Genomic DNA, 21,306 nt, shown 5'->3' with positions numbered 1-21,306 from the left:
CCGCGGCGGCCACCGCCCCTCCTGCGGCTGGAGCGCTTCCAGAGCAGAGGCGCAGCGTCGGTCGCCTCGGTGCTGGCTCGGCGGTCCTGCTGGCCCTGCTCGCGTCCCTCTGCCTCGGGCTCCTCCTTCTCCCCGCGCCCCCGGTGGCCGCTCCCGCAGCCGGCTCCTCCTCTCCCTCCCTACCTCCCCCTCCTCGCGCTCCCCGCGCTAACTTTCCCGAGCCCTGCCCGGCGGCGCAGAGCTCCCCGGCAGCCTCCGGCCCCACTGCAGACCGCGGGTTGCGAGCGCGGGTGTGCCCTGTATCCTGTCCCCGAGCCCCGGGGGCGCTCCGGAGAGAACAGAACGATGCCCGGGGCTCGCGACCAAGGCGCAGCCCGGGCGAGATGGCTGAGCATTGGGCTTTTGGGTAAGGCAGCCCCCGCTTGGTTTCTTCTACCTCTTCCCCCCAACCCGCCCGCCCCCCCCCCCCGCCCAGGGAGGGGACACTTAGAAGAACAGCACCTTGGACATGGTGGGCTTTGGAGCGGGGCCCCCAGTGAGTGGCTCCCGCTTCTTCCAGGACGCAGTTTGGACTGCTGAGCTGCCGAGGGGACCTTGCACCGTCCTCCGCCCCATCCCGCCCGCCAGCCCGGCGATTAGTTCTTTGCTGTCTCTAGTGCTTTCAGCTTCCAGAGCTGGAGCTCGGGGCCGCAGAGGTTTAAGCCGGCTGGGGGAACGTGTCTGGGATCGGGTGTAGGAGATGCCCGGTGGGTTGCACGTGTGGCTGTTGGGATGCTGGTTTCTACTCCAGCCCAGAGCTCCTTGCAACTTGGATGCTTGTTTCCCCGGCACTGGCGTGCACCAGTTCAAGGTGGGGGAGCTCCCCTTCCTCCTGTCCCTTTTCTGTTTGGCTCCTCTTCTGTCTACTTCCTCTAGTGCCCATTGCCTTCTCTGCAGACTGGATGGGGTTGGAGGGACTTGGAGGATCGTTCAAGCCCTCCTTTAAAATTTATTTATGGCTCAAGACTTGTGGGAATCTTAGTTCTCCGACTAGGGATTGAACCGATGCACTCGGCAGTGAAAGCACCAAATCTGAACCACTGGACTGCCAAGAAATTCCCCCTTTTAGGAAGGATCCTGTGTCTCTTCTTAGGTAAAGAGTCCATGGGATTGGGCGGTAGGACCTGTTTAACCTGCTCTTGGCTCTTTATTTTTGGGATGAGTATGAAGACTAAGGAGGCACATCCGGAGAACACAGAAGGAACAGATGATTAGTGTCTATTTTATGCATGATACCTTTGAGCATCAAACTCCTAGAGATTCGGGAATGATATTTAGTAGTCCAGTATGTAGCCTCTCAGAAGTCAAAGCTGGATTTCAGTGTAAGCCGATTCCATCTCTGGCACCTGCACCTCTTCCTGTTTGTATTTGTCAGATTTGGCTTTTGGCAGCTCCCCCCATCGGGTTGGGCACACGATGTAAGCATTTAGGCTGAAAACAGGAAGACAGAAGTCTTTAAGGGTGGCCGCTACTGCTCCTGCCAATGTAAACCGTGTGCTGACCTGTCATGTTAGCACCTGGTGGTGAAGCGGGGATAAGGTATGTCCTTCACTCAGGAGCCACCGCTTTTGTTACATCCCTACGAGCTGGTGTTCTCTCTTGTAGCTTAGGCACAGGTGTGCTGATTCCACGATGACCCTAAGAAGTGGGTCTCTGCGAGGCCTGAGGCTTCTCTTCATGGACAGGGCACAGAGGCCCTCTGCTCCCCCTCATCCCATCTCTGATCACTGTGGGCATGGCAAGGGGAATGGGTCACTGGGGAATTCCAACTCACACTGCCATTAAACTAGCCTGCTTACCAGCACCTCTGGCTTCCCTTTCTCCTACTGCCTGGTTGGCTGGTGGAATGCGAGTGCCAGAGTATTCATAGAACCTGTCTTCTGTGGGGAACCCCACCATATGCCACGTGTGTGTGTGTGTGTGTGTGTGTGTGTGTGTTGGGATTTCAGGCACAGATTCTTGGTACTTTTCTCCAGGTGGAAACCCCCACCTCCTCTAAGCACTCTTTGAGCTGAGAGACTAGGGAGGGACAGATGCCCATCGGAACAGGTTTGGAAGATTCCCTGAGCTACCCTCTGGGTGCCCAGGAGAGTGCAGAGTGATTCGTAGGGGGAGACCAGCAGACCCTGGAACTGGCCCCAGCTGCTCTGCCATTTCTCCTCTGGTCTGCTGAGGGAATACAACCTGAGTCCCTCCCTGGACCTTGCCCAGGCAGCCACAGATAAGACCTCCCAGTGGCATTGCTTTGAGCTTGGCACGAAGACGCCGTCCTTGCTCTTGGTCCAGGAGGGGAGATGCAGAGATGACTGGACAGCCAGGTAGAGCATCAGAGCTGGCAGGAGCTTTGGAAGCCACAGCACAGAGCTCCCCTCAGGATGAAGAAACCACGGTCCAGAGAGAGAAGGTGACTTGCTCACTGGTGTGTAGCCAGTTGATGGCCAGGTGGGCCAGAATCCAGGTCTCTGGGGCTTTGTCACACCAACTTGCCTCTCAGTTAACCAAAGTCTGCTGAAGGGGAAGGTCAGCAGGGGTCGTGCTGATGGACTGAAGAAGCAGTGAGCTCGGGAGCCTGGGTGTGGAAGGATAGAGGCTTGGGGGCCCAGAGCTGTTGTTCTCACAACTATGGAAACTGGGTACAGAGCCATAAGCTCCCAGGAGTCCTCTACCCCTCCAGCTTCCTCTCCCACCATCAAATTCAATCTCCTAGGCCGAGACGAAACTGATTTTTGATAATCTGACCAGACGCTCCTTTCTTAAATTGAGACACGGTTTTCAAGACGGCAGTATTGCAATTGAGGATAAAAAGGTGTCAGTCCCTTCCTAAGCTTGTAACTGGTAATATATCTGTCCTACCCACTCCTTCCTTATTGCCTGATTTGCTTAATTGCTGTGATCTCTGTGTAATTATCACTTGTGAGGGTGCTCTGTTGCCCAACCCTCTTTCCCTGGGTATGTATTTATTAAGGACTTGTTTAATGAGAAGGCAATTAAGCAGAGGGTGCTTAGTCCCACTCAGAGAAAGGAAAAGGAAAGGGTAAGTAAGCGGTTCATGGCAAAGAGGATGGGAAAGCAGGGAAGAGGAGAAAGACCCCAGGTTTGGAATCTGGAACTGGGGATTCATTCTTATTTTGGACATGCAGGCTTGTGGGGTTCCAAGTCATTTTGGCTGCTGTGGCGGGTGGGACCAGCATGCTAGGTAGACCTCAGGCACAGAGTCTCCCACCTTGCCCCACTGCTGAGGGTGTAAGGATCTCTGCAGAAGCCACACCCATTCCATGGCCTGCAAGAGGAGGGTGGGCACACCACTTGGAATTGTTTGCAAAGCTGGTTTTGTTGAGCATCCAGCGCTGTCTCAGGGGAATGTTTCTATCCCTGCAAAGCTCCTGGGGGTGCGCAGGAAGCCGGCAGGTTGCCTAGGGAGAGGGAGCTGAAATCTTTCCTCTGTCTCTGGGCCCAGGGGCCTTGCCTGGCTCAGCCCTGCCTCCCACAGCCCCCAGGGCCTGCACCCCAGGAGGGGTCTTGTCCTGCTGGCCTCGGCCCACTTTCTCCCTCCCAGCTCTTACTTTGAACCTGACTCCTCTGGGGCCAGAGTGTTTCAGCTTCCCTATTAAAGTCAGCCTCGATTCCTCCTGCCTTGCCAGGCAAGCCTGGGGAGCTAAACTTAGAGTGTGCTCCATGCTGGCCCTCTTTCCTCCTCTCGCCCTAAGTTGGGTGCCACTGTACCCGGATATGGGAAAAGGTGGCAGAAGATTACTGCCTTGGCATTTGCCTTGGAATGTCTGATGGTAGCCATGAGATCCCCCTTGGTGTATTTAATGATAAGATTTGCCTTTATAACATTTGCCTTAAAGTAAAGTTTTTACTTTAAATGGGAGGCCTGAGTCAATCCTTAGACATAATCGCATGAGATGGGAGGGGGCCGATCAGAAAACAGCCAAGAAAATGGCTGTTCTGAGAATGGTTCAGTAGTTAGGGACTTTCAGTGAGCAAAGACAAGGTTTAGGATTGAATTCCACAGGATCATGGATCAGAGGACTTGTTCCCACCCATCCCACGAAGCTGGAGAGGGACCCCCAATCTGAAACGCACACAAGATCACTAGAAATTCTAAAGAGTTTAGTTTGGGACAAAGAAAGTCCTTCTTTATCCGAGGAAGTAACCACATGGAAATAATTACCTCCAGAAAGTAGTACAGGGTGAAAGTATAAAACAGTGCATGGATGGCTTGGAGATCTTGTTGGCTGACACTGGTCCTTAACTGGAGTGACTTGGTTTCATCCAGACCTAGGCCAGCCCTGTCCACCTGCCTCCTTTTAAACACTATGCTCCTCTACCGGCAGAGCCCAGGCCAGAGGGATGAACTCATTGAAGCCCTTCTCATGTTTTATAAGCTCATGTGTTTTTAGCTTTATACCAAGCTTAGAAGGTAGGAAAGACAGGCATCCCTGGTTTGAGGATTTAGCACTTCCGATTTTCTCAAGGTCAGCCGGCCAGGTGGGGTCTGCCATGTGCCTGCTGACATATCCATCCTGGTTTGGTCATCCTGCTGAAGTACCTCTCTGAGTCCTCTAGTGGATCTAGATCTGACCCTGCCCCCTTCTCTGCCCACAGCCCAGGCTCACAGGGAAGAAGGCACAGGAGCCAGGCCTCTGGGTTTTCCCCCTGCACGAGCCTCCCAGACACGGCCGACAAGACTTCTGCCTGCTGGAGGGGGTGCAGTGGAGAAGCCAGGCTTGCTCCCCATCTCTGATGCTTTCATTCAGGCAGGACTCTGAACTTCACCGTGGAAACATCTCTGCCTTCCCTCTGTCCCTTCCAGGCTACGGTGGGAATGGCGATGCTTCACTCTGGGAGTCCTGTGACATTAGAATTAAGTCATCCACACAGGCGCACACTAATCAGGCGGAAATGCGCACCGTCACGAGTCAGACCTTAGAGAAGTACTTTTCTCCTCTGTCCTGGACTGTTTATTTTTTTGGTTTGTTTTTGCTTTTAAAACGGTCAAAAAGATTTCACTTCTGATGTTTCTTGGATAGTCTATTCCGGTTGAGGTTGAGGGGGAGGCGTTTGGCCCCTGATTTGGATCCCCCATCTCCCCCAGGATCCTGGACACTAGAGGCTGGTGCTCCTTGGAACATGTGCTCAGGCTCAGAGGGAGCACTGTAGGCATCAGGAAGCTCCTTCTGCTGAGTGCTTCCCCATCACCACACTGCACTCTATTCTTTGGAGGTGGTGGGGGGTAGTGAGAGGCAAAACTGAGGTCTCCCATCAGAAGGTTGTCTTCTTGGGACTTCCCAGGCAGTCCAGAAGCAAGCAAAACTCCTTGCTTCTACTGCGGGGGGTGTGGGTTCAATCCCTAGTTGGGGAACCAAGATCCCGCATGCCATGCAGTGTGGCAAAAAAACCCCAAAACAAACAAAACCAAAATTGAAGGCCATCTTTTAGGCAGGAGGGCGTAATCTCATGCAGACAGCTCCTGTCCATAGATCTCTGGGGCAAGGTGGTGAGGGAGGGGAGAAATGAAAAGAAAGCCAGGAGCTTTAAGGAGGGCTGGCCCTGACAGCATTGTTCTCTTGGAGAGGCACCATCACAGGGTGGTGGAAAGCAGAGCTCAGTCTGTACTCTGCTTATTCCACTCACCAGTTGTGTGGCCTTGAGCAAGTTAATCTCTCTGAGCCTGTTTCTTCATTTTGCATGTTGGGGATAAAAATAATAACTACCTCATTAGGATTATCATGAGGATTATATGAGACAGTGCCTGTAAAATGCCCATCCTATTTTACAGTCAGTGCTCAATTCCAGATCCACCATTTATTATGTGACCCTGGGCAAGTGACTTAATCTCTCTGAGCCTCAACTGAATCATCTGTACAACGAGAAAAATGATACCCATCTTTTGGCATTCTAATCAGAGTTGAAGTTAATAGGTAGAAATCCTCTAGCACAGTGGGGCCCAAAGTGTCATCTCTGATTGCAGCATTTTCTGGGAACCTCTTAGAAATGCAAATTTTCAGGCTCCACTCTAGGTGCTGGATCTGAAACTGCTGGGGTGGGGCTGGCAGAGCGAGCTGTAAGGGCCCTCCAGTTGATTCTGACCCTTTGTGAAAGCCACTGCTCTAGAACAACTCCTGGCACAGAGGAGCTGATCAAAGATTGAAGGCTAGTTGAAATGACCCCTCAGCACTAATTGGAACTCTGGTGGGCAAAATCTGCTGTTTTAGGATGTAAGGTAGGGCTTTCTTGCTTTGGGATGCTAGAAATGTCTCTTGTTGACCTTTGTGTGTGTGTGTGCTAAGTGGCTTCAGTCGTGTCCGACTCTGTGCCAAGTTATGGACTATGGCCTGCCAGGCTCCTCTGTCCATGGGATTCTCCAGGCAAGAATACTGGAGTGGGTTGCCATGCCCTCCTCAAGGGGATCTTCCTGACCCAGGGATTGAACCTGAACCCATGTGTCTTACATCTGCATTGGCAGACGGGTTCTTTACCACTAGCACCATGTGGAAAGCCCCTCTGCTGACCTTAGGCAAGTTACCAAACCTGTCTATGTTCAGTTGCCATGTCTGTAATATGGAGCTATTACAGTACACCACTCAGGGTGTGGGTGTGGGGGTTATATGTAGCCATCACGTAGTAAATGCTGAGCACACACCAGCAGTTGTTGACAGTGGCAGGGGATCCTGGACTATGGGCTGTCATTTCTGAGCTTTGTGTTAAGAGCAGTCCACTTTGCCTTCAGAAGTGAAGAGGGACATGAAGAAGCTGAGGGAGTCCTAAGAGCAGAGTTGGCCTTCCAGCTCTCCATGGAACTCCTCTTACTTATTTATGGCTGCACCACATGGCAGGTGAGATCTTAGTTCCTCAACCAGGGATTGAACCTGAGCCCCCCTGCAGTGGAAGTGCAGAGTCTTAACCCCTGGACTGCCGGGGAGGTCTCCTCCTTCTAAGTTAAAAAGCATTGCCCATGTGGTGCTAGGCATACTTACCTCATGTGTTCAAACCAAGAGGAAACTGGTTTATGATATATCGATAAGATGAGGACATTAAGCTTGATAAAAGAGGTCCTTCCTTGAGAATGAGGATGGGAGCAAGGTTGGAAACTTTAAAACAAAGACTGACCCTACCTGTCTTGGGAACAAGAACAGTTCTGGGAATTGCCTGCAGAGCTGTGAGCTGACTGGCCTGAGAGGGGTTGTCAAGTGGCTCAGCCACTAAACCCAATTAGTTCAGCCAAGTCTCCTCCCATTTTGGGTCTTGGTTGTCCCATCTCTAAAATCAGGCAGTGGCAACTTGGTGTCTCTAACCTGAAACCACCTGGGTCCTTTAGCTCTGACACTGTGGGAACGCCAGGCTGACGGTCCAAGTAGTTGAAAGAAGCTACAGTCTGGGAAGAGGTGCCAGGGAAACTTTGGCATAGGAGGTGGTGCAGGCAAGTGTCTGCTCAACTGCCCACTAGCCCTGGAGTCACACTCCAGTTCACATTTCAACTACCTCTTTAAGTTGTAGGACTTTGGCCAAGGGACAAGGCACTTTGCTCTTCTGATCCTTATTTTTCCCACCTGTAAAATGTGATTAATAAGACCGTCTTTCCAGGTGAGAGGTGACGATGCTATGAGATTACTCACATGCAGCCTTAGCCAGCATCTCCGCTCAGGAAAAGGTCATTATTCTCAGCATCACTGGGAACCTGAGAAGGACTCTGAGTCCTCACCCAGGGTGACCCTGGTTCATTTAGGGGCAAGGACAGCTAGTCTGTAATTCTGACGCCCCACCTCCTCATGACCTTGAGGTACAGCGGGGTTTCCTCAAGGACTCTGTAGGACTGGAGGGCCAGGTTCTCTTACAAGAACTCACGAACTCACAAGGCAGTGCCCAGAGGCCATGAGTGGAAATTCACAGCGATGAATTTCCACTGGCAGCGATGGCAGTGGACTGGAAGGTGTGGGAAAGAAGGGGGGTGGGGGTGGGGATGTTCCCAGGATGAGAGGCTGCAGTGGGGCTGCAGGCAGTCGGGGGGCTACTCTGGGTCCGGAGGGGACCATGGGTGCAGTGCCCACTCCAGCCACCGTCTTGCCAGCATCCTGTTGCCCTGAGTCAGCCTCCATAAAGTGTCTTCCGCCCTCACTTTCTCTGCGGTTATTGCTTTATTCCCTCTGATTTCGTGGCTGCTGACTGATGCCAAGACATGCCCGTTCCACCCCACCCTGAGGGATGCCCTCCCGGTCCGCCTTGTCTCTCTTTTCTTCTCGAGGTCCCTGTCGGTGGTGGAGCAAGGTCCAGCGGGAGGCAGCCCCCTGCCTCTCGGCCCCTTGGGGCAGGTGGGAGCTGCCAGGGTGCGTGATGCGTGGCGGAGGAGCCGGGTCCTGTGTCTGCCGTTTTCCTTTTAGCCACCTCAGGAGACCCACTCAGTCTCCCAACACCCCCGCCCCGCCAAATCCCGAAAATATCACGATGGGGTGGCGCACAGTCCTTGGGGAGATTCCCAGCGCCAACAGGAGGCGCAGGTTCTGCACTTGGGGGCTGCAGGGACCACATCAGCTGGTTAGGGGGCGCGGGCTCGCGGCACCGAGGCCGGGACCTGGTTTTCCTGGGTTGGGGTGACCCCTGGTGGTCACTTAGAGTGTCACAAGGGCTACTAACAGGCTCAGAAATCCATCCGGCTCAGGCCAAGAGGGAGAATGAATCACGGAGGTGGTCCAGGCAGAGTCGGTTAAAGTAAAGAGAACCATCTTCCTAATATTGACACGGAGGGCAAAAGAGACTCCCTGCCTGACCGTGCCACTCCACTCCACCGTAGAGGTCCCTTCCAGGGCTGCAGCCTGGAGGTGCCGGTGGGGTTTTACTCAGGGAGGTGGTGCCCCTCACACAGGTCTCTTCCTGCTGCCGGTGTCCCTGTCGTTGGAGGTGTCTGTGGGAAAGGCCACCACCATCTACGCTGTCAACGGCACGGAGATCCTGCTACCCTGCACCTTCTCTAGCTGCTTTGGCTTCGAGAACCTACACTTCTGGTGGTCCTACAACAGCAGTGACACATACAAGATCGTAAGTAGACGGAGAAGGGATGGGACAGCTCAGATCCTCCTCCCAGGTTTGTCCCCTCACCCCTGCCTCCCACCCCAGGCTATGGTCCTTTCTGGACTGACCCCTCGATGATGGTCCCCAGGGACCTTTTGATGCCCCTTCTGTCACCCTCACCTTTTATTTATTTTAAAAATAAATGAATTTATTTATTTTGGCTGCACTGGGTCTTTGATGTTTTCTTTTGTTGCAGCTAGTGGAGGCTACCTTCTAGTTGCGGTGCACAGGCTTCTCACTGCAGTGGCTTCTCTGGTTGTGGAGCAGGGGCTGTGGGGCATGTGGGTTCAGTAGTTGTGGCGCATGGGGTTAGTTGCCCCATGGCATGTGGGATCTTCCCGGACCAGGGATCGAACCCGTGGCCCCTGCATTGGCAGGCAGATTCTTAACCACTGGACCACTAGGGAAGTCTCTCTCCAAGTATTCTTTCCAGAGCCTGTCTAGACGGATCTATGTGGGAAGGATGCTTAGATTTTTGTTGCCAGAATTTGGGGTCTGTTGGAATTCCTGTCTAGAGTCCTCTGTCTGGTCTGATGAAATACCTGAAACTTGGTTAGCTTGTGTAAACATTAATAATTTAATTAAAAAAGCAGAAGAGACAAGACGTTTGGAAGACTTGGAGAGGGGGAATGAGAAGAGTTCAAATAGGAGAATGGCTGGGGAGTGGGCCTTGGAAGGATGGAAGGGGATGCTGGAGAAGAGAAGGGTCCAGGGCTTTGGCTGGGGGTGGGGATGGAGAGTCAGCAGGTGTTTTTTTAAATGTTTCTTTATGTATTTGACTGCACCAGATCTTAGTTGTGGCAAGCAGGATCTTTAGTTGTGGCATGTGGGATCTAGTTCCCTGACCAGGGATTGAACCCAGGCCACCCTGCATTGGGAGTGTGGAGTCTCAGCCACCGGACCACCAAGGAAGTCCCAGCAAGTGTTTTTTGAGTACTCTGCAACCTAGTAGGGGACTGGAAGTCACAAGAGACCAACTCTAGATGTAATTAAACAGTGAACTCAGAGGGTGCCGACGCCCTGCCCTGTGGGATTGATCCACATCTTGATGGAGGGTCAGAATTCAGGCAGATAGGGGACGAGGTGTCAGCAAAAGCTGGAAGGAATGACAGAGGGAAGCGAGTGTGGTATTAACAGGCATTTATGTGATATTAAAAGGTTTTTATGAAGAAAGCAGTAAAAGTCATGCTACATTCTAGGGAGACCTTAGTAACAGAAGTTGGGTTTAGCCTGAAGCAAGTAAAATCCAGGTTAGACAGACAGAGCTATAGATAAGTGCGGGAAGCCAAGGGGAAGGGCTTTTCCTGGCCTGGGCAGGGAGGTGCCCAAGGAGTGGGCTGGAGTGATGTAATGACTCTAGAAAGGACTCAGATTTTTTTCTTGGCTACCTCCTTGCTCCCATCTTCCCACACAGCTCATAGATGGGACTGTGAAGAATGAGAAGTCGGACCCCAAGGTGAAATCGAAAGATGATGACCGCATCACTCTGCAGGGCTCCACGAAGGAGAAAATGAACAATATTTCCATTTCGCTGAAGAACCTGGAGTTCAGCGACACGGGCAAATACACCTGCCATGTGAAGAACCCCAAAGAGAATGATTTTCAGCACCAGGCCACCATCTTCCTCCAAGTTGTTGATAAATGTATGCATTGGGTCTGGGACAAGGGCAGTGCAATTGGAAGGACGGGTGGGGGTGGGTACCCAACTCAGGGTAATGGTGAAATGGCCCATATTGGTGTTTTCTTTCACTTTATGCTTTCAAGGGCAACTGGAGTTACATCTGGAAACTCAAATAAGTTAGTGTGAATACTCATTCTCTGTCACTGAATAGCTTATGATATACACTGAGGCCCTCTGAGCCTTGTTTTCCTTGTATGAAGATCTGCCTTCTCTTAGGGTTGCTGTGAGAGTTCCAGAAGCTACAAGGAAGTGTGTTGTGAAGTTCTCCTTATGTGTTGATTATTACTACTCTTGTGTATTCTGTTAGCAACAGCTGATTGAATGCCATGTAGGACCAAAAAGTGCTATGAATGATACACAGTGTCCTTTCTCAAAGAACTGACAGGTCAGGGTAGGACAGAAGACAAGTAAACACATAACTGAAATGGGGCAAAGCATGCAAAGCCAAGGCAACAGAGATTAAAAAAAATATTTATCTATTTATTTGGCTGAGCCAGGAATTAGTTGAGGCATGTGGGCTCTTAGTTGCCACATGTGGGATCTAGTTCCCTGACTAGGGATCGAACCAGGGCCCTCTTCATTGGGAGCTTGGAGTCTTAGCCACTGGACCACCAGGGAAGTTCCAGTAGGGATTGATAAGAATGGTCTCTCCCCTCTGGAGCTTAAGTCCCGGTTGAGGGGATTCCAATCCGACAATAGTGGAACAATTAGACAATGAGGAAACACGTGATGAGGGTATCCCATGACCCCGACACTGGACGTTTTAGAGAAGGGGCTGAAAGAGTTAAGACTGGGTGGGCATCATGGAGAGGGGAGCCTGGAAGGCTAGCGAGGCATGGAAGTTGAGAAAAAGGAAGGAAACTTGCTTAGGCATCCTGATTGTGTTGCATTTCTTGTTTTCCTGGGCTCCACTGCTCTCCTGGATGATGTGGGATTCCTGCAGAGAAGATGCTCGTGATTCTGTAATTTTTTGGAGTTAGGGCCATTAGGATTCTCAGGTGGGTTGGATATAGGGGTTTGAGAAAAAGAGAGGAGTCAAGGATGACTCCAGGGATTTTGGCCAGAGCCACTCAAAGGATGGTGTTTTCTCAGCAGAGATGGAGGAGATTGTGGGTGGAGCAGGTTTAGGAAGTTGGGAGTTCAGTTTTCAGATGAGGAAACTGAGGCTAGAAGGGTTAAGTGACCAGCTGTAGGTTACCAGCTCGTTAGTGACTGTGGACATCCTGTTGTTGAAATCCAGGTTATCCGGCTCCTGTGTCTTCTGGCCACATAAGAGATATTGCAGGGAGATTCTCAATTTTTTTTTCTGCATGGGTAAAAGGAAACCTAGAAGGAGGCAATGAAAGTTTCATGCTTGAGGGTCAAATCAAACCTGGATGCTGTGGTCCCCAAGTCTGAGTTATTTCAGAACTTGTGTGGGTGTCTGCGGGAGGGCGTATATGTGGAGCACAGGGGGAGAGGGACGACTTCCTGTTATGTCTTAGCCTGATGGATGCCATAGTCTAGCCTCTCCTGCTTCCTGCTGGGGTGGGCGTGTCCCAGAGGCCCAGGTTGGAGGCTGCGGAGCTGTTGGGCTGCCATGGTGCTCCAGGTGACTCCTGCTCTCCTTCTCCACCCCTCTTCTTTCCCTTCTCTGACCATGAAGTGGAAGAAGTGGACAACACCGTGACCCTCATCATCCTGGGTGTCGTGGGCGGGGTCATTGGGCTCCTCATCTTCATCCTGCTGGTTAAGAAGTTCATTGCCTTCATCATCAAGAAGACTCAGGAGAAGAAGTAAGTTGACTCCTGCCTTCCCACCAGCCTACCACCCATTCTCATCTCATGGGTGTTCCCAGCATCCTCTCATCCACCATCATATAGCCCCACCTGCCTTCATCCTTCCATCTATTTCCTAATCCCTCCTCTCTTCCTAATTCTTCTACTCTCTTTTTTATCCTTGCCCCACTCCTCTCATCTTTCAGCCTTATTCTTCATCTCACTCCTTTCTCCCCATCCGCTCAGGACATGTTTATGAATACACTGACTTCACTGAGAACATATATACAACTCGTCTGCTCTTCCTCATTCCCCTGTCTTCTTGCCCATCCCGTTATTTGTACCACCTCAATCTAAAGTTCTACCAAAGGCTTTAAAATGCCTTTTTTTTTAGATCAGGGGAAATATGAGATTCTGCATACAGAAACTCTAAAATGGGAAGATCCTTCTAGGGTGATGGGAGTCTTTTATTGTGAAATTCTGAAAATTCAAATGAAGGAGAGAAAAACAGTCTAAAAAGACTGATATGACTACCCAGGAAGCCCTTGGAAAAATTCAGGTGTAAAGACAGATATCTGTAAGAGGAATGAGAAGAAAGATCGGGAGGTACAAAGGGTGCAGCCTACACTCAGAATTGCCAGAGCTGGCAGGTTCCACAATTGAAAAACCACAGCTACAAAACCCAGAGCAGAACAAAGGCATTTGAAAGTTGTGTTCTTGGCAAGAAAGACAGGATGAGGCAGGCCTGCCATTGAAGCAGAGAGGGTGAAAGTAAGTAGGAGAAGCAAGGGAGAAGCAGAAGATAGAAGGAGAAGATCTGTTGGGGTTGGCTTCATGCTGTTTTGTTGAGAAGAAATTAGGCTGAAAAGGGCAGAAATGCCTTTTCTGGTCAGAAAGGAAGGCAGCTGAAGGCAGGGAGAGAATTTTAGGGATTGGCATAGGGGAGGGAGAGCTGGGAGGACTGGTTGTGATGATGAACTCTTGGGCTATCTAGCATCATGGCTAGAGGCTGGGAGGATTTCAGAGATCTTGAGAGGGGCCTGGAGCATGGATTGGGACCAAATTGTGTTTTTAATAATCAGTCTTACTATTGCTGGTGAGAAAATTTGGAGAACACATTATTCAACATATGGTTTAAAAGCACTTGGGAAAGAAAGCAGTCATCCTTGGGAGCCACCATGAGTTCACTGAAAACAGGGCAGGCTAACATTTTCGTGCTAGTACACAGTTGGATCAGGAGGATGCTACATGTAATAGCACTTCCTGTCATTCATCACATGCCTCACCATGTGTTAGATACTCCATCAGGCATTTAAAAAAGTAAACCATGTATGATTTTATTTTGAAGTTGAGCAAAGTGAGGCTCAGAGTGGTTAAGTGACTTGCCCAGGGTCACACAGCTAATAAGTGATAGAGCTGGGATTTGAAGTCTGACTTGTTTGCTTCAAAACTTCAACTATTGCCGCTGCGCCCTACTGATTCACAGCGGGGTGGGATCTAGAGTTCAGTAAGTCATTCTTTCATTCGGTGGCTCTTTTTGAGATGCTGTGTGCAAAGTACTGTGCCAGGCACTGCAGGAAATTCTAGAAGGAATGAGATTCTGCCCCTAAGTAAAGAAGACATGTGCAGAAATCAGTGTAACAGGAGGTAGAGGAATTAGGGCTGGCCTAACCCACTCTAGGATTCTTGCCTGGAGAATCCCATGGACAGAGGAGGCTGGCTGGCTGCAGTCCATAGGGTTGCACAGAGTTGGACATGACTGAAGTGAGCATGCATGCCCACACTCAGAGAGGTGTGAGGGAATGTTGAGGGGGTTCAGGAGAGGGTGGAATAATAGTGAAGGATTTCTGCCCAAAGTGACATTTGTGGTCAGCCTTGCAAGATGGATATGAGTAAAGAGAAGGTTGTTCTGGAGGGGGAACCGCTGAGAGCAAAGACAGACAGCTTGGGAAGCGAGAATGTTGTGGAGAATAGGCATTTGTGGTTGCTGTTGTTGAGAGAGTAGGGGTGGGGTCAGGAGGAAGGGGAGAAACCTACAAAGGGAGGGTGGGTTTTGTAACCCACCTACAGACCCTTGAGGACCCTTGAGGCTGAGATTGGCTTTTCTCTGACCACAGGGGAGCTGGGGAGGGCTTTCAGGGCCTGGTTCCATCAGAGGACCTGGAAGAAAGGGTCTGGCGTTGGTGGGCACAGGGAATGGGTAGGCAGAGGCTAGAGGTGGGAGACAGGCCAGGAGGAAGCCTGAGAGGGTCCTCTGAGCAGCGAGGTAGGCCTGCATAACAGTAAAGAAGAAGAGAGGTGTGGGGCAGCATCTTCTGATCAGTTCTGGGCTTTCACATGTGAGGGTGTTCCCTCTGCCTAGAATGTCTCCTCCCTCTTTTCCTGCTCATCTTTCTTGGTCTCAGCTTAAACGACACTTCCAAAGGGCCTTCCCTGACCCTAGAAGGAGCCCTCCTAGGTTGAGTCCCTCCCTGGTATGCCCCACCCCCATCCTCTCATTTACTGCATTGTACTGCAGTTACTTGTTTAATAGCACATTCCCTGGAAGACTGCAGGTTTTTGGAGAGCAGGCACCTTGTCAGTTGGACACCTTTCTAGTCTGACACAGTGCCTGGTAGCCAGCAGGGTCTTTGGAAAGAAATATAGATCGTTAGGTGGATAGCAATTGGCTAGACTGACTATTCCTTAGGTTTAGAGATAGGTAGGTAGATAGATAGATGATAGACCCATCTGAATAGACGTCTCTAGTGGTATGTCATAGGGCTCTGTTTGTTCATTGTTATTACTGATTTAAACTACACTAAGCATGACATGGGCTTCTCTGGTGGCTCAGGGGGAAAGAATCCACCTGCCAATGCATGAGACACAGGTTTGATCCCTGGGTTGATAAGATCCCGTGGAGAAGGAAATGGCAACCCACTCCAGTATTCTTGTCTGGGAAATCCCATGGACAGAGCAGCCTGGTGGGCTACAGTCCACGGGGTCAAAAAGAGTTGGACATGACCATAACAGGAATGATACACTTATCAAATTTCCAGAAACCTAGCAACTGTGTTGGATGGAGAACAAAATTGGGATCTGGGAGGATCTTTTTTTTTTTTTAAATTGAAGTATAGTTGATTTAGTGTTGTGTTGGTTTGCTGGCATCACAGCAAAGTGATTCAGTTGTACATACCTACATATTTATTCTTCTTCAGATTCTTTTCCCTTGTGGTTTATTATAAGATATTGAATATAGTTCCCTGTGCTATACAGTAAGGCATTGTGGTTTATCTGTTTTATATATAGTAGTTTGTATCTGTTAATCCATAATTTATCCAAATTTATCCCTCCCCCTTTGGTAACTATAAGTTTTTTTCTATCTCTGTGATTTTCTGTTTATGCTTTGTAAAGAAGTTCATTTCAACCATACTTTAGATTCCACATCTAAGTGATATCAGATGGTGCTTGTTTCTCTGTCTGATCTACTTCACTTAGTATGATAATCTCTATGTCCATCCATGTTGCTGCAAATGGCATTATTTCATTATTTTTATGCCTGAGTAATATTTCATTGTACACATGTACCACATCTTCTTTATTCATTCGTCTATGGATGGACATTTAGATTGTTTCCATGTCTTGGCTGTTGTAAATGGTGCTGCTGTGACCTTTGGGGTGCATGTATCTTTTTGAATTAGAGTTTTCTCTGGATATATGCCCAAGAGTGGGATTGTTGGATCATATGGCAACTCTATTTTTAGTTTTAAAAAAGGAAACCTCCAAACTGTTTTGCATAGTGGCTGCACCAATTTACATGCCCACCAACAGTGTAGGAGAGTTCCCTTTTCCGGATTTAGGAGGATAGGCTGGAGGTATAGACTAAATCCTGCAAAATGAAATTGATGAAGATGAAATGTTAAGTCTTTCCTGAAGGCCTCAAACTCAGCTACACAAGCCCAGGGTGAGGCTAAGATGTAGTTTAGTGACAGAAGCCATGAAAAAGACTTGGAAGTTTTCATGAGCTGAAAGGTGGGAGTGATGTAGCAGTCAGGTCTTCTCTGGAGAACCTGTGCGGCCTGGCCACTGCTGTTGGGGGGTGTTGTACTTAAACTGGAACGTGCCCAGCACAGGGTGGCCGGGGTGGTGACATTCTGGGGGGTGTTCCCAGGGTATTCCCATCTAACCATCTTTCCTTCCTTCTGCTCATCCCCCCACCCTCTGCCCACACCTGCCTGCCCCTTCCATCTCATTTTTCTATACCTAGTCACAGTGAGCTTTAGGAGGAACGGCCTGCAGTGAGCTTTAGGAGGAAGGGACTACAGGGCCCTGGGTGAGGAGCTATTTGCCCTGGGCATACTGCCTGCTGGCCTGGACCCTTCCCCTGGCTTGGCACAGCCTGACATCTACCCTGGTTTGGCCTCCCCTCACTACTGACCCCTGGGAGGAGTGACTGGTACCCTTGCCTTCTGCCATGTTGAGATGACCTGGTGATGCTAGCCTTACTGAGTATTTCCTGTGGCTCAGGCATTGTTCCAAGTGCTCCCTGCCTCCTCCCAGCAATCCCATGAAGAAGGGGCCATTGCAGCCATTTTTTAGACAAAGAAATGGAGGCAGAGGGTGGGAGACCTGGCCTCTGGCTACAGTGGCACTACAGAAGGCCAGGGAGAGGCTCCAGGGCTGGAACCGGGGGCCACGGCTCCGCCTCCCACACAATTTTACCCATCCCTTGGCTCTTCTTCTCACCACCGCCTCCCCTCTCTCCTTTCTCCCTCTCAGGAAGGAGTGCCTCGTGAGTTCCTCAGGGAATGATAATACCGAGAATGGGTTGCCTGGCTCCAAGGCGGAAGAGAAAGCACCAACAAAAGTGTGAGCCCTGCTTGGGGCCAAGCAGCTGCCGGGAGCCTCACTTTCCTGTGATGAAACCGATGCTTGAGCCGTGTCCGTGACCCCATGTGCCTGAGAACATCTGCTGCTTGGCTCAAACTGTAGTCTTCCCGGGGCGGGGAGAAACTGGGGTCCTGTCCCGCCTGCCTCACCCCCTACCTCCCACCAGGGCTCCCCAGGGACAAGGGCTGGCCGGGGAAAGGAACCTGCGGAAGGTTCTGGAAAGGAAAGGAAGGGATGGGGCGGTGTGGATGCCCTGTTCCCCGACACCGGGGTAGATGGTCTTCAGGCCCCCCCCCCCTAGATGAGGAGCACCTTGGTTTTCCTCCTGATGTCTCTTTGTGAGAGACTTGGGGGGTCGGCGAGGGCTGCCCCAGTAGTTGGACCCTGAGTATGGAGGACTAAGCCTTTTATGGTGGGAGTGGCCGGAGGACTCTCTACAGGCTCTGGGGGTGGGGGCCGCTGGAAGGATCCTGCAGGGACAGGCTTCGATGGACACCTGGTTCCCGTGTCCCTCCCCCTACCCCGACCCCTGGGTGCCTGCCTGCCTTGGTTCCCCCCACCCCCACCCCCATGCTGCTCGGAGTCTCTGAAGACTCCCAATTAGGGCTGCCTCTTTGTCTAAGGGGGTCCTAGCCCACTTGGTCTGCTTTTCTTTCTTTCTTTTTTTTTTTTTGGTCTGCTTTTCTAATCTCTGGGTTCCGAGGACTCATGAAGGGGTCCCTCAGTCCCAGAGCACTGGGCGCCACTTATTCCTTTCCTAGAATTTCTGTTTGGGGCATCAGGGCTGCAGAGGTGGGCCTCTTGGCGGCAGAACGCCCACCAACGCTGGCTGCCCCTTCTCCTTGGCCTGGCAGGACCGTGGCCTCTTGTGGGAACTCCCAACCGGCTCCGCCCTGCTGCTCTTCCTCCGAAGCAGCAGGTGGCGCCGTCTTGCTTGAGGAGCTGCTCCCTCCTGTGTTCCTCTCGCTTCTCCCCGCCCAGGGTTGTTCACCTCCATCCCAGGGTCAAGGCTTGCCTTCGCCTCAGGGACCCTCTTGCTTTGGATGAGAGGGCTCTTGGGTTTGCTGACTGCTTCCTGCTCATCTGTCCCCTCCATCCGCAGCCTGGGGTCGGGGAGGGGCAGGTAGAGAGTGCCCCCAGTTTTCCTCTGCTTTTCCGTGCACTGGTTTGCACACCCCTTGTGTGTGGGGCTAGATTGTGCCTTAGCTCCTGAGTCCTGGCTCATAACGTCCTCTGCCCCCTCCTTCAGCCCACGTGGAACAGCCAACTCTGGTGGGGCCCTGGTGAGGGATCCCCAGCCGCCCACACTCAGGGTCAGGCAAGAGACCGGGGAGCTAACGCCCCGGGCCAGCGGCTGAGTCTTGGAGGCCTCTGTCAAGTGCTCCCAGGGCCCTGCTATGTCGCGGTGTTGGCCCTGTGGGTTGATGAAGTGGGGGATGGACGGGGCTGTGATCATGGAGGAATCCACCGTCTGCTCCCACCCACCTCGATCTCTCATTAAATTTCTGACACTCCCTCCTTTGGGGCCCAGGGAGGAATGAGAGGGGAGTAGCCCCTTTTCCAAAGTGTGTGGGGACTGCCTCAGGACTCTCCCTGCCAACAATCAGGGTGAACATCCCAGCAAGGGCCCACGCAGATCTGCCTCTGTCCCTGTGTCTTCCTTCTCCCATCCTAGGCTCAGGTTCAGGCTTTCCTGTCTTTAGGAGCAGACAGGCCAGAGCCACCAGTTATTCGGGAAACTTCTTCAGTTTGCTTCATGCAGAACCGCTTTCTTTTCCTTTCCCAGCTTCAGCATTTGGACAGGCAGAGTGTCTTGGGCTCCTCTGACTTTCCTGAGAAGAAACCAAGGCATACAGAGTATGGGAGAGGGAGAGCATCATCCTCTCTACTTGTGGGTCTGCTGCTGACTCATAGGCAGATCATGTACCTTCTCTGGGCTCAACTTTCCTTATCTGCAAAATGGGTGTAATAATACCTACTTCACAGGACTGTAAGACTTGGCAAGTTTTGGTTTAAAAAAAGTCTTTTTGGCTTGGAAAGGGATCTAGGAGTTCAGGTATCATAATTAGAGGGAGTGTTCCAAGTCCATCCTGTCCTCTGTGTCCTATCCCTATAGTGCACACACTCACACACACATATACACACATTCTCACTCTCTTTTCTGTCTCTATCTTCCCACCCCTCCCCCTTAGAATTATTTTAGCCTTTATAATGTTAGAAACCTTGACTCTGATACTTAAAGCTTCTTGTCCATGGCTTTTGTTTGGTAGTTTTCCATAGAGGTGATTGGAACTCTAGAGAGGGACACTTTTGGTTGCTCCAAGGCCTGAGGGCTCATGGCTACTGGCATTTAATGAGTGTGAGGGCTAAGAATGTTCAACTCAGTCCCCACAACAAAGACTGTCCTGCCCCAAGGCTGATTATACCCATGGAGAAACTCTGGCATGAATTTGCAGTGGAAGATGTGTGGGCAAAGCCATCTTCCCAAGCAGACCCTCAGCACATGCAGGTCTCTGAGAGTGATCTTCAGGGGCTGGTGAGGGTGTTTTCAGGGTGTGCGGGTTAGAGAGAGCATTCACAATGTTGAACTTGGGAGCCCAGGACATATGCAGTTTCACTGACACTAAAGTCAGGAGACCACAAACAAAGGCTTTCTCACTTCCCCTTTCTTGACCCCCAAGTAGGACCTGAGCATTCCAGGTGCTGGGATTCTCCTGGTGTAGGAACTGTGCAGAAGGCAGCCAGAATGAGCCTGGAGAGGTCTGGGAAGACAGCTGGTGGAGCTCAGACTTTCACATCTGGCTGGCTGCCCACAGCTGGATGCAAAGGGAAGGGCATAAGAGTGAGCTCCTGAGATGGGAGCAGCTGAGGGTGTGTCTGTGTGGACTGAGCGTGTGGAAATGCATGGCTGTGGGGTGGGTGGGCCGTGCAGGGGCGTGGGGATGTGTGGAGGTGTGTATAAAGGCTGAGTGTGCCTGAGATGGGGGAGATTCTGTACATTTCAGAGCCATCTTTCCTGGCCTGAACTCTACCTGTTGGGGCACCTGGAGCCTGAGAAAGGAGAAGAGACAGAGGGAGAGACCAGCTGTGCTCCTGGGCCCCGTAACACCATGATGCCATCTCACTGTCACAGCTGCCGTCAGAGTGTGGCGGGGAGGGGGTGCTAGGAGAGGGGACTTCTCTGGGGGAAATCCTACAGCTTGCTTGACTACTGTGTCCCAGGGAGTCCCTACCCTCCCACCTCCCACCTGATACGCAGTGCTTTCGACTATCTTATTATGCATGGTTTATCCCTCTGGCTTGGATAACAACAATACTCAGTCAATTTCCTGTATAACTATAGATCCAAACAATGCAGCACAAACGGGCCTTGGGGGGGCCTCAGATCTGCGGGTGCCTCTGGGAGGCGCAGATGTGCACACACCAAGCACTTACTCGTGTTCAAGCACAGAATGAATGGGAGCTGACTGACTGTCTTGCCTTGACAACACGTTTTGCTTTGTAGAATTTTATTTAGTTTTGCCTTGGATGAAATAAAAATTATGTTTAATAGAAACAGTTTGGGGTTTCTATTTTTGGCTAATTGGAAGTTGGGGTCCAGTTTTATTACTTGCCAGCTGAGCCTCAGTCTCCTTGTGTCTGAAACGTCCCCTGCCTTGGTGAGATGCTGGGTGTAAGAAGTCTAGGAATGTCTGGTGTATTCATAGGCATTCAGGTTGTATCAGTGCTGATAGAACTTCTCCTTCCCGAAGAAGGTGCAAAGATGGCACTCTAATACTGGAATCGTTACCACGGCCTTCCCTGTACTGATGACCTTGGCAGTGATTCTGGTACCACTCAATGCCATCACATTCCCTTACCCAGGTCCCTCCACCCCAGGTTAACATG

General features: G+C 51.2%; 1 protein-coding gene across 1 annotated transcript; it reads left to right on the top strand.

Moving 5' to 3' along the window:
* The first annotated feature begins 277 nt into the window (after positions 1-277).
* SCN4B (sodium voltage-gated channel beta subunit 4) lies at positions 278-20,974 on the top strand. The gene is made up of 5 exons (XM_043900314.1): positions 278-406; positions 8,906-9,078; positions 10,526-10,754; positions 12,438-12,567; positions 17,308-20,974. The coding sequence occupies exons 1-5, from the start codon at positions 346-348 to the stop codon at positions 17,399-17,401; spliced, it is 687 nt and encodes a 228-aa protein (XP_043756249.1). The 5' UTR covers positions 278-345; the 3' UTR covers positions 17,402-20,974.
* The last annotated feature ends 332 nt before the right edge of the window (positions 20,975-21,306 follow it).

Source organism: Cervus elaphus, chromosome 1, assembly GCF_910594005.1.
Source record: "Cervus elaphus chromosome 1, mCerEla1.1, whole genome shotgun sequence".
NCBI classification, from domain to species: domain Eukaryota; kingdom Metazoa; phylum Chordata; class Mammalia; order Artiodactyla; family Cervidae; genus Cervus; species Cervus elaphus.
This window is presented reverse-complemented; position numbering and strand designations above follow the sequence as displayed.

Bases quoted from the DNA above. Each gene is read 5' to 3' on its own strand.
- SCN4B (XM_043900314.1), top strand. From the start codon at position 346: ATGCCCGGGGCTCGCGACCAAGGCGCAGCCCGGGCGAGATGGCTGAGC. The intron at 407-8,905 runs GTAAGGCAGCCC...CCCCTCACACAG, and splicing joins GCTGAGCATTGGGCTTTTGG to GTCTCTTCCTGCTGCCGGTG. The intron at 10,755-12,437 runs GTATGCATTGGG...CTGACCATGAAG, and splicing joins CCTCCAAGTTGTTGATAAAT to TGGAAGAAGTGGACAACACC.